The sequence below is a fragment of the Diabrotica virgifera genome, chromosome 7 (assembly GCF_917563875.1).
Source record: "Diabrotica virgifera virgifera chromosome 7, PGI_DIABVI_V3a".
Taxonomy (NCBI): Eukaryota; Metazoa; Arthropoda; class Insecta; order Coleoptera; family Chrysomelidae; genus Diabrotica; species Diabrotica virgifera.
Genome location: NC_065449.1, coordinates 10207986 through 10220913, shown reverse-complemented (window position 1 = coordinate 10220913; position 12928 = coordinate 10207986). Strand labels below are relative to the sequence as shown.

Sequence of the window (12928 nt, the reverse complement as noted above, 5' to 3'; positions counted from 1 at the left end):
TGTTGACAATAATACCACACAACAAATAGACACTTACAAATATTTTTTTTATTATCTCCCTTTATTGACAATCAGATATAAAATAAACATATATTAGTCAATTTGGTATTACATTAAATTAATTATTGTAAATGTAGTGACGTGGAGAGGTAAACATCCAGCGATGTTTCCTCAGTTGCCTCTTAGGTCGGATGGCCAGCTTCTTCCGAGTCTTCTATTGTGGACAAGTTGCAGTAGTGGATGAAGTAATGGATTAGGATGGTCTTCTAGTTTGTTGTGGTGTTTTCTGTTGTTTTCTCGGATGACTTCGGTTACATATGGAATTTTTAGATCAGTGTGTAGAGTTTGATTTGATACATACCATGGTGCATTAACTATTGCTCGAAGTATCTTGGATTGTGCTCTCTGGATAATCACGGTATTGAATTTGCTGGCGCAGCCCCACAGTTCAATGCCATAAGTCCAGATTGGCTTTATCACTGCTTTATACAGGGTGTCCCAAAAGTAGTGGAACGATCTAATATTTCGCGAAATAAACATCGGATCGAAAAACTGAAAAATACGTGTTCAATCATTTTCAAAAATCTATCCAATGACACCAAACACCAACCCCCACTACACCCCCTGGAGGTGGGGTGGGGGGTAACTTTAAAATCTCAAATTGAATCCCCCAGTTTTTTTTGCAGATTTAAATTTGTTACATAAAAGTAAGCAAATTTTATTTAAGACATTTTTTCAAACTGTGGATAGATGGCGCTATAATTGGGAAAAACGATTTATCCTGATACCATAGGTAAATTATAGAAACGGTCTAATATCTCACGAAATACACTTCCAAATGAGAAACTAAAAAACAGATTTTTAACATTTTTCGAAAACCTATCGAATAACACCAAACATGACCCTACAACCCACCCCCTGAATGTGGGGTGGGGGTAACTTTAAAATTTTAAATAGCAACCTCCACTTTTTATTACAGATTCGGATCCGTCATGAAAAATTAAGTAACATTTATTCGAAACATTTTTTAGAATTGTTAATAGATGGCGCCTTAATTGGAAAAATTCGATTTATTAGCGCCATCTATCAAAAATTTTAAAAAATGTTTCGAATAAATGTTGCTTAATTTTTTATGACGAATCCGAATCTGCAATAAAAAGTGGGGGTTGTATTTAAGATTTTAAAGTTACCCCCACCCCACATCCAGGGGGTGGGTTGGAGGGTCATGTTTGGTGTTATTCGATGGGTTTTCAAAAAGATTAAAAATCTGTTTTTTGGTTTCTCATTTTGAAGTGTATTTCGTGAGATATTAGACCGTTTCTATAATTTACCTATGGTATCAGGATAAATCGTTTTTCCCAATTATAGCGCCATCTATCCACAGTTCGAAAAAACGTCTTGAATAAAAGTTGCCTACTTTTACGTAACGAATCCAAATTTGCAAGAAAAACTGGGGGTTTCCATTTAAAATTTTAAAGTTACCCCCCACCCCATCTCCAGGGGGTGTAGTGGGGATTGGTGTTTGGTGTCATTGGATAGATTTTTGAAAATGTTTGAAAACGTATTTTTCAGTTTTTCGATCCGATGTTTAGTTCGCGAAATATTAGACCGTTCAACTACTTTTGGGACACTCTATATATTAGCAATTTGTTTTCTATTGAAAAGTGGGATTTTCTTGGGTCAAGTTGCATTCTTTTCTTTGTTATAACGTGTTTTCAGTTGAGTTTACTGTCAAAGTGTAGCCCTAGATATTTGACTTGATTACTTTGTGGTATTTTTATTTGATTGATGGTTACCGGTGGGCAAGTTCCAGTCCGGAGAGTGAATGTTATATGGGATGGTTTTGTTTCATTTACCTTAAACTTCCATTTTATTCAGCCATATTTCAAGTGAGTTTAGATGCTCTTGAAGATTTTGTGTTGCTGCAATAGGATCGTCATGCTTGGCAAAAATAGCAGTGTCGTCTGCAAATGTCCCGATGGTTGTTTTATCATTTGTAGGCAAGTCATATGTATATAGTATGTACAATAATGGCCCTAGTGTGCTCCCTTGTGGCACGCCAGAGTGAATAGGCTTATATTCCGAGACTTCTTCATTAACTTTTACTTTAAACTGCCGTTCGTGTAGGTAGGCTTTAAGTAGGTTGTAGTAACTTGCTGGGAGAATTCTTTATTTTGCATAACAAGCCTGGGTGCCAGACTTTGTCAAAAGCCTGACTGATGTCTATAAAGGCTGCTGTGCAGTACTGCTGGTTTTCAAGTGACTGGTTGATGGCGTTGACTATGCGATGGCATTGTTGTATTGTTGAATGACTATGTCGAAATCCGAACTGATGATCTGGGATCCAATTTTGTGGATTTATTTCTTCATTTATTCTGTTTAGGATAAGTATTTCAAGCAACTTAAAGATTGTTGGTAATAAGCTGATAGGCCTGTATGATGAGACATCAAGAGAGTTTTTGCCAGGCTTTGGTATCATATATAGACACTTACAAATATCTGGAACACGAGATCAAAATCAGCAGAGACAATAAAACACATGAAATACAGAGGCGAATAGTTCTTACATGGGCAGCATTTGGCAAACTAAGCCATATTCTAAAAAGTTCAGTTTCAATATTTTTCTTTGAAATTTTTTTTTGAATATTCTTTGAATTGTACTTAATATGCTTATTTAATTTAAAAAGAAAATAGTTGTACCATAGTTTAAAAAAAAAATCACAAACTTGTGCTTGAAATGTTGATTTTAAACCATGCGATATTTAATTTTAGTTATACTGTCTAGACGGCCAATACAACGTCCTGGCCAGTATTTGGTTCCAAACACCGGAAGCCTCCGTCCGGTCTTTATTCCACGATCCACCAAATACACATAACGCAATTTCGCTAGCCTCATTTGTAATCATATACTTTTTCCTCGCCTGCTGGACATTCGGATTGTCCACTTCCAACGGACTCTTCATTCCGACCTTACTTACGGGAGCAGCATGGGGAAGGTTGGTTTCCATTGGAATCTATTACGTATTTCCGAACGTGGTAAGTACTTTTTTTAAACTAAAAGGGGTAGTTCCCTGGGTTGGCTGTATACCATATAGTTAAAAAAAAACTCGTAACATGAAGCAAAACCACTTCTATGTAAAAGGTACATTTAATAAAATTTTAAAAATCCCAATGGATTAAATAAAATTGGTTCATTCAGAACGTTTTCGGATCTATCAGTCCATCATCAGTGAATTCGTATATACTTGCTAACTAGCCCCAGAACCAAACAATGGTTGTACTTATAATTCAATCTATATTACAGCATTGTGAAATTGGATAGGCTAAACGCCGATGTTATAAGAATACCTCCGGGAACATGGTGAGACTCTAAACGAGAACCCTAACAACCATCTTGGGCCAACGAGGTTTGAGGCTAGTTAGCAAGTATATAACGAATTCACTGATGATGGACTGATAGGTCCGAAAACGTTCTGAATGAACTTATTTTATTTAATCCATTGGGATTTTTAAAATTCTATTAATAGTCCATTCTTTCACAGTTTTTGCTCTAAATTTTAAAGAACCGCTTGGATTGACATGAAATTTGGCATACGCATAGCTTACATGTCAAAGAAAAAAGTGATATTGTGCCGATGTGTGCTTTTGCCCTGGGGGTGACTTTCACCCAGTCTCGGGGGTAAAAAAATATATGTCCAAAATAAGTTCGGAAATGGGTAAACTGACTAATTTTAAGTAACTTTTGTTCTATAGAGCTTTTTCGCCAAGTCAACACTTTTCGAGTTATTTACGAGTGAATATGTTCATTTTTCAACAAAATAACCACATTTTTAGACGGGTTTTCGCAAATAACTCAAAAAGTAAGTATTTGTCGAAAAAAACGTTCGTAGCAAAAATATAGCCTGTAAAAAAATAAAAAAATAGTGTACGCGATAGGTCTCTGGACCAGGTAGAACCAGAGTTATAGCCAATGAGAAATAGATTCATATTCACCAAATTTCAAATAGAATATTTCGACGTGAAATATCCAAAAAATTAAGCACTTTTTGAGGAAAACCTATTATAACTTTTTTAAAGTGTTTAAAAAAGCTTTATTTCTGTTTTTACAAAAAGTTTCTAGCATTAAATTTAAGCAAGTTACGCTCAAAATAAAGTTGGTCCCTTTTGTTTTTGCAAAAAAAAATCGGGAAGACCACCCCCTAATTAGCAACTTAAATGAAATTAATCGTTGCCGCTCCACAAATTATTTTACTTATGTTGTGTTTATATGATCTGTAAGTTTCATCAATTCAAAGTGCTTATTTTTGAAAAAATTTGGTTTCAAAGTAAAATTTTTAAAAATTAAAATTTTGAAAAATATGCTTTTTTTCAAAATAACTTAAAAATTGTTAGAGATACCAAAAATCTCGAAAAACAAAAAAAGTCAGATTTGCTTTTCTGAATATCATGTATTTTTTTGTTTTTCTGTTAGACAAAAATTGATCAAGATTTGGTGTTTCTAAATTTGCGTACATTCGTGATCAGTGACTCATTCAACCCCTTTTAACTACAGCCCTTTCAATAATAAGGACTTTGAACCGATGAAACTTATAGATCATATAAACAATATATACACGAGTCAAGAAACTTGTGAAGTCGTAACGATTAAGTTCATTTAAGATACTAATTAGGGGGTGATTTACTCGATTTTTTTACCAAAACCAAAAGGGACTAACTTTATTTTGAGCGTAACTTGTTTAATTTTGATGCTAGAAATTTTTTTTATAAAACAAAAATGAAGCTTTTTTTAAACACTTTAAATAAGTTGTAATGAGTTTTCCCCGGAAATGTGCTTCATTTTTGGTTATTTCACGTTAAAATATTCCATTTGGAATTTGACGAATATGAACCTATTTTTCATTAGCTATAACTCTGCTTCTACTAAGTGTAGAGACGTGATATGTACACCATCTTTTTAAATTTTTTATAGGCTATATTTTGGCTCAGAATGTTTTTTCGACAAAATACTTACTATTTGAGTTATTTGCGAAAAACCGTCTAAAAGCGTGGTTATTTTGTTGAAAAAATGAACATATTCAACGCCAAATAACTCGAAAAGTATTGACTTAGTGAAAAAACTCCATAGAACCAAAGTTACTTAAAATTAGCCAGTTTACCATTTCCGACTTTCCTTGGACGAATATTTTTTCACCCCCAAGAGGGGGTGGAAACCACCCCAGGGCAAAAGCACATATCGGCACAATATCACTTTTTTTCTTGTTAGCTATGTGTATGCCAAATTTCATGTCAATCCAAGCGGTTCTTTAAAATTTAGAGGTTTTGCAATATTTTACCGTTAAAGAACGGACTATAAATATACCTTTTACATAGAAGTGGTTTTGCTTCATGTTACGAGTTTTTTACTTTTTTTTTTTATTTTTAATTAAACTACAAGAAACCTGAAGCATGCTCAGTGTATATCGCAATTATTTCCTTCCAAAATTATTTTGCTACGCCCATTGATATTAATATTTGTAGACTTTGAGAAAGTGTTTGACTCAGTTCAGCATAGCTCCATGTTAAGAGCTCCTACAGAGTGCAGTATTGATCATAGGTACACAACTCTTTTTTGGAATATAATAGCGCAACACCTGCAGTGAGAACGTACTATGACGACACAAATACATTTCTCTTCTTCTTCCCTAGGTGTCGTCTCCGCTTCTAAGGTTGCCAATCATCAGAGCAATTTTGACTTTTGGGACCGCGGCTCTAAATAATTCGTTGCTACTAAATTTTCCTTCGGGCTGGTTTTTCAGTGCTGGGTTAACCTATTTATTTTTCGGCCACCGAAATATTCATGGTTAATCAGTTTTTCAGTACTAGGTTAGAGTTTAAACTCGTTTAAGTTAACCAAGATTTTAACCGATCCTCGTTAGATGGTTTAACTCAGAATTTTGCGGTTACGCTTGCGCATGGGTGCAGTAAATGCATCAGATGTTTATTTTGAGTAGGTACCTGCCTGACAGAAGATATTAGTTGGGATATGTTATTTTGTTTTTATCGCGGGAAGTATTCTACCTCAGTATTATTATAAGGAAATTATTATACATTATTATCGAAATTATAAATTATTATCGTTATTATATAGGAAGGAATTATAGGGACATATATTTAAATATATTATAACTGTAACAGGTACCTATGTTTACACATCTGTAACAGGATTTAATGCATGAATCCTAGTAGTATTTTAAAAAGATAATTTTATATTTGTCTATTACCAAACAGTTTGACTCCTTATTTCCTGGTCAATCTGTTCAAGTTCAAATAGTGATAACACCGTGGCCTTTGACAAACGAAATCGGCAAAAAAGTCTAAATCTAAGTCCCAGTAATTGTAATGAGGTATTGTAAACCGAGGTAGACGTTATGAATGAACTAAATAAAGATTCCGAACTTGATACTGCATTAATAATTTTTTAAATTTGGTTATGAAATTGTTTTTTATTTATTTTTCTGTCAAATTGATCATCATTTCTCTATAAAAAAAGTGGTTAGCTAACCGAGACTTTCTTAACTTGGTTTAAAGCACTGAGAAACGCTATGAGGGTTAAAATATTGGTTAAAATTTAACCTAGGTTAGCTAACCAAAATTTTAACCGGTCACTGAAAAACTGGGCCTTAGACAGGGGTATTAGACAAAGAGACACCATCTCTGCTAAACTAATTACCGCTTTGTGACAGAGCGCTGTGAGAAACAATAATTGGGAATATATCAGAGTCAAGATAAATGGGGAGTTTCTGAACAACTTGAGGCTTGCAGATGACATAGTCCTTTTTGCAGACAGTGTAGATCATGCCTGTCAACTTTTTCAAGACCTTCAGAGGTCTTGTACACGAGTTGACCTTAAAATGAACTTTTCCAAAAAACAATACATGACCAACCTTGTACTGGCCAAAAAAAAATTGGAAACCGGAAATAATTATGAGATACATTGAACATACTTCAAACCTTCTTTTTATGACAGTTGCACGTACAAAAATTAAAATATCCAGGAGTAATTGTATAAGTCATTTTTTATGTTTAGGGTCTCATTCATCCAGGAAAATATGCCTTAATCGGCGCAGCAGCTCAATTAGGCGGTGTGGTACGAATGACCATCAGCTTGACTGTGATAATAATGGAGACTACCGGAAACATTTCTTTTGCTCTTCCACTTATAATCACTCTCATTGCTGCTAAGTGGACGGGAGATTTTTTCAATGAGGTATGTATATATATTTTTGCATCTTATAATACAATAAAAATTGTTGCAAATACAATTATTGTATTTCCTTTAAAGTTAAAATTACCGGTTTTACGTATTGTGTAGAAGCATGGGCCATGATAAAATATCTACTAAAAAACTGTTTTTTATACAGTGGACTCTCTGTATAACGAACACGGATATTACGAGGTTTCGCTTATAACGAGGTACATTAGGCGTCGCATGAAATTCCTATTGAACTGTAACCCTCTGTAACGAGGCATATTTGGTTATAACGAGGAAAAATGAAACCGGAGAATATGTTTTTTACCTGTTTTTAGGGCTATAATGGCTATAAATAAACACCCCAACTGCCTGTATATAAAAATTCCCAACATCTGTTGTTATTATCAAGGCAAGTGGTGTAATAAACTGCAATAAACTTCTCGTTTATCTATCGACCGATATTGAATATTGTAGGACATTTACCATTTACGATGGCGAAGTCTCCCCTTATTCAGGTCGACCATCGACACTTAATAAACTATGTAAGAGGCATCATCTCGTTTCAATATTATTGTTGTCTGATATAACGAGATCCGCTTATAATGAGGTAATTAGTCCGCCATTTCAGTTCTCGCTATAGAGGGAGTCTACTGTAATTTTATAATTTTTTAAGTCTAATATGAATATTAGATCCCTTCTTTTTCTTTAGGTGCCGTGTTCTTGCGAATATTCATTGACAGGTTTCTGTTACATAGAACTGATTTCCAGGTCATAAAAGCCTGACCCTATCCCTAATTCAGTACTAACGATGTGATTCCTATGTTACACAATTCTGACATTTATAAGCTTTGTTGTGCTTCTTGTAAGGTAGTGTACATCGGCCAAAGTGGCAGGAGAATAGAGAACCGTATTTTAGAACATTTAAAATTAATTAATAAATACAAAGACACTGATATTTGCAATACTAACTCTGCTTTCTCCATTCATATTCTTTCAAAAAACGACCCATATTCCCTTGTAAATGTTAAACTCTTGTTTAAGCTTAGCTGAAGAGTAAATTTTGTTTTCAGGGCATTTACGACATACTTATCCAACTGTGGGGTATTCCCCTTCTACCGTGGGAACCCCCACCGCTCGTTCATAATATATACGCCAGTGAAGTCATGTCACATCCAGTAGTAACATTAAAATGTGTCGAAAATGTCGGGCACGTCGTCGAATTGTTAAAATTGACCACTTACAACGGATTTCCTGTTGTGGATCCACCTTTAACAGACCAGGTAAGAGATCGTTTAGTCATTTATAACTAGCTGGGATCAAAAGTTCGTAGGCTGACACATAGATGGCACTACTGGTATTACATCCATATGATTTTTAGTCAGTCCTAACCTTTAAAAGATGCGTGTATAAATTTGGCAGCTGTCGAACTATTAGTTTATGAGATATAGCATTTTGAGTGAAGCAACTTATGTTAGTTTAAAAAAATGGATAAAAAGAAATTTCGTGTCTTAATAAATCATTTCGTTTTGGCGACAAAAGATACTGTTGAAGCCATGGCTTGGCTTGATAAACATTTGTTACACGACTTGACTTTTCTATGATCTTTTAGGCACTAATGTTTAATTTTAGTGGACTTTATTTATTTTACAAACTATTTTTATATCTAATTTATTTATTACACTAAATCTAATAATTTATCTAATTACAAATATACCGCGCCCGTTACATATCAAACTACACCGACGTTTTCAAATTCACAACTGCCCTGCTAATTCCAAAAATCCCTATCTATACATTAGTATAATGTTCTAGAAATAAGTAATATCTCGAATCATAATTTATAAGTTTTAAAAGATTTTACTTCAAAAGTCGAGAAGGAATAGAACATCATAAATCATAAAAAGGTTACTTGGTAAACAACTTCGGGTCTGTTAGGCCAGGAGCTGAAAACAGTCAGTGGGCTAATTATGTCATGTCACACATTATTCGGACTCAACACCAGGAAAATCAACCTTTAAGAACTGGTTTGCTAAGTTTTAACGAGGCGAAATGAGCACGAGGACTATGCACGCAGTGGACGCCCCAAAGAGGCTGTTACCGATAAAAACATAATAGTCCACAAAATAATTTTGGATGACCGTGAAGTTGTTCGAGATAGCTGAGACTCTAAAGATATGAAAGGAACGTGTTGGATATATTGTGCATGAATATTTGGATATGCGAAAGCTCTGTGCAAATGGATGCCGCGAAAATAACAACGAATTCTGAGTGTTTGAAGCTGTTCAATCATAATAAAACCGAATTTTTGCATCGATATGTTACAGTGGATGAAGCATGGCTGCATAATTTCACAACGGAGTCCAATCGACAGTCAGCAGAGTGGACTGCAGGTGATGAACCGACTCCAAAGCATGAAAAGAAGCAACAGTTGGCTGGCAAGGTTATGACACCATTATTTTGGGACGTGCATGGTATAATATTCATCGACTATTTTGAAAAGGGAAAAACCATTAATAGCGACTATTGCACTGCGTTATTGGAGCGTTAGGACGACGAAAAATGGCCCCATTTGAAGAAAGTGCTATTTCATCAAGACAATGCACCGTGTCACAAAGCAATGAAAACGGTGGCAAAATTTCATGAATTGGTCTTCGAATTGCTTCCGTAGCCACCGTATTCACCAGATATGGCTCCCAGCGACTACCACCTGTTCGCTGACCTCAAGAGAATGGTGACTGAAAAGAAATTTAGCACCAATTAATGGGTAATCTCCGAAACTGAGGCTTATTTTGAGGGTAAAGACAAATTGTATTATAAAAATGGTATTTAAAAGTTGTATGACCGCTATGATCGTTATATCACCCTCGAAGATAACTTCTTCTTTTTTCCTTCTTGTATGTAGGCTTTAAAGCCTGTTTCTTCTTCAATACTAGCCTCCTAAATTGTTTAAATTATCGCACCATCTTTTTCTTGGTCTGCCAATACTTCTTCGTCCATTTGGTGACTTACCTCGTGCTATTCGTACTATCTTATCCTCTGCCATTCTACTAATGTGTTCGTTCCACTCCTGTTTCCGCTTTGTCACCCATCCATTTATGTCTTCTATATTACATAATCTTCTTATGTTTTCGCTTCTCTCTATATCCAACAAACTTTTCCCTGATATTCGTCGGAAGTATTTTTATATCTGTTGTTTCTAATAGTCGTCTCGTTCTAGATGTGTCAGGTCTTGTCTCCGCCGTGTATGTCAATATAGGTCTAATTGCTGCTTTGTAGATTCTTGCTTTTGTGTCTTGTGTTAGGTGTTTGTTCTTCCAGATTGTGTCATTAACAGATCTTAGTCCTCAACATCTCCGTAACTGATTATATCTATTCCAAGATATCTAAACCTTGCTTCCTCTAAGTGGGTATTTAGATGTCATACATCTGGTTTTTTCTGCTGATATTATCATATTGTATTTCTTGGCTGTTGTATTGATGTGTGTTAATTTTTGGATATCGTCTTCTGTCTCGGCGATTAATGCGGCGTCGTCTGCATGCCATATTTGGATTTCTTTGTTCTCCATTCTGTAACCATGACCTTTACGTACTGCTTCTAGTATATCGTCCATTATTATATTAAAGAGCAGTGGGCTTAACGAGTCACCTTGTCCGACTCCGCTTTGTGCTGGTACAAAGTGTGTTAAGTTTCCATTTATCTTCGCCTGTATTCGATGATGGAAGTAGATGTTTTCGATGGTTTGTATAATATTGATTGGTATGTTTCTTCTATACAGTAAGTGTAAGATTTCTTCGACTTGGATGCGATCGAAAGCCTTTGTCAGGTCTATAAAACATAGATAGGCTGGTTTGTTGTACTCGATGGTCTCGAAGGTAACTATATTGAATAATAAAATCAAATTTTATCAAAAAAAAATTTTTTTTTTCTATGTTAGCCTACGAACTTTTACGAACGATTACATACATAAAGTCTACCAATAAAACACTGAAAAACGTTTGTTTTTCTATACTTCCACAAAATTTATTACAACTATGTTATTACTACAGCTGTTTCGGCAAAGTGCCTTTCTCACTTTGCCGAAACAGCTGTAGTAATAACATAGTTGTAATAAATTTTGTGGAAGTATAGAAAAACAAACGTTTTTCAGTGTTTTATTGGTAGTTAAAATGAACTTCCATCAAGTAACGGTCGAATCCATCAATTACATACATAAAGAATTTCTCGTACCGTAAAACGGGGCTACTTGATAAAACTTGTTTGAAACTTCGTTCTGCCACCAAATAAGTTAAAGGTATTTTTGAAAGTAAAAATTATTGTGATGGTCAAAATGGTCTATAGATAATTTTTCCTTATTAAAATAGTGTTTTGGCTTCTCCATTTTTGAAAAAAAGATTAATTGTTAACTTTCAAGTAGCCCCTCGATGGGCTACTTGAAAGTAAGCCTTTAAAAACGTAGTATTTCAAATAGTCCCTTTTGTAGGGGCTACTTGAAATAGCAAAATGAAATAAAAACCTATTCTGAGTTTCATTAAAAACGATAGAAAAACACGGTTTTTAGGAATCGTCGTAATTGACGACAACTTCGGGAATCACATCTTCTAATACCCTTGACAAATTGTAAAAATATGTATTAATCGTTTTATGGTCGACTTTAGCTCGACTTTGTTTAATCGGCTGCGACATTCTCTTCGGCAGCTGTTGTTTGTGCCGATTTAGGAACTTCTTACCATTTTCAAATAGCCCCTAAAATGACATTAAATTATAAAGTCGCCGCCACTGGTGCCAAAATTTAAATTAGGTCTAAAGAAAGGTTAGATTCGGGATTAGGGACTAATGCAAGTTAGGCAAACGAAATCCTAACAACTTACCGATAGAAATAGCAATTCTGCAAATGGAAGTATTCAGGTCACAAAAAATTGCTTATTTTTGTGATATTTTTCTTTTCATATACGCAACACCGGTAAACACAGAGCAAGCATTAAACAACAATGATAAGTCGTGGGCAGGCACGCCTTTTCAAGTGGCACCGGATACGATTAAATTGGGCGAATCGTTCAGTGACAGCACTTACTTAATAAAAAAATATGAAAAAAAATTTTTAAGAAACGCTTTTTTTTAGTTACGAGTGACTAAAATTAAAAATATTATAAAAAAATCAACCAAAAAGCAAAAAATAAAAAAAAAAATTGAAAAAATCTACCACATCCGTCAAAGAAAAGCATGGCGCGTGTTCATCGAATAAACGGTTTTCGCCCCACGCTTTTCTTTAACGAATGTGTTAGATGTTTTCATTTTTTTTTATTTTTTGCTTTTTGGTTGATTTTTTTATAATATTTTTAATTTTAGTCACTCGTAACTAAAAAAAAGCGTTTCTTAAAAATTTTTTTTTCATATTTTTTTATTTTTTACTTTTTAGTCTTACACTTTTCAAACATTAAAATATATCGTCATGTTTATTATAATATGTATAAAACATAATATGATGCACTAACGTGTAAAGTAGTCGGAATCGGCAAAAAGTTTGAAACTTTATTGTTTATTAATGAAGCATAACGTAAACAATTAACGTAAAAAGTGAAATTATGTATTGTTCATATCATTAGCTATACAATCCGTAAAAGTTTTAAGTTTTTACATTGTAAAAAACAAGAGAATATAAGCGTTTTCCATTAAAATCGTTTTTTTTTATTTAAACA

At 34.3% G+C, this 12928-nt stretch overlaps 1 protein-coding gene across 4 annotated transcripts in view; it reads left to right on the top strand.

Annotated features, from left to right (window-relative positions):
- The window catches only part of LOC114327363 (H(+)/Cl(-) exchange transporter 7), a 58149-nt gene that overhangs the window by 27118 nt on the left and 18103 nt on the right, over positions 1 to 12928 (top strand). For all 4 annotated transcript variants that reach the window (XR_007699660.1, XM_028275954.2, XM_050657207.1 and 1 more), the window contains exons 8-10: positions 2773 to 3036; positions 7067 to 7246; positions 8302 to 8511. Coding sequence is in view for 3 of the 4 variants with exons in the window: in XM_028275954.2 (XP_028131755.2) it covers positions 2773 to 3036; positions 7067 to 7246; positions 8302 to 8511 (654 nt within the window). In the remaining variant the exon portion in view is untranslated. The remainder of the gene's footprint in view (positions 1 to 2772; positions 3037 to 7066; positions 7247 to 8301; positions 8512 to 12928) is intronic.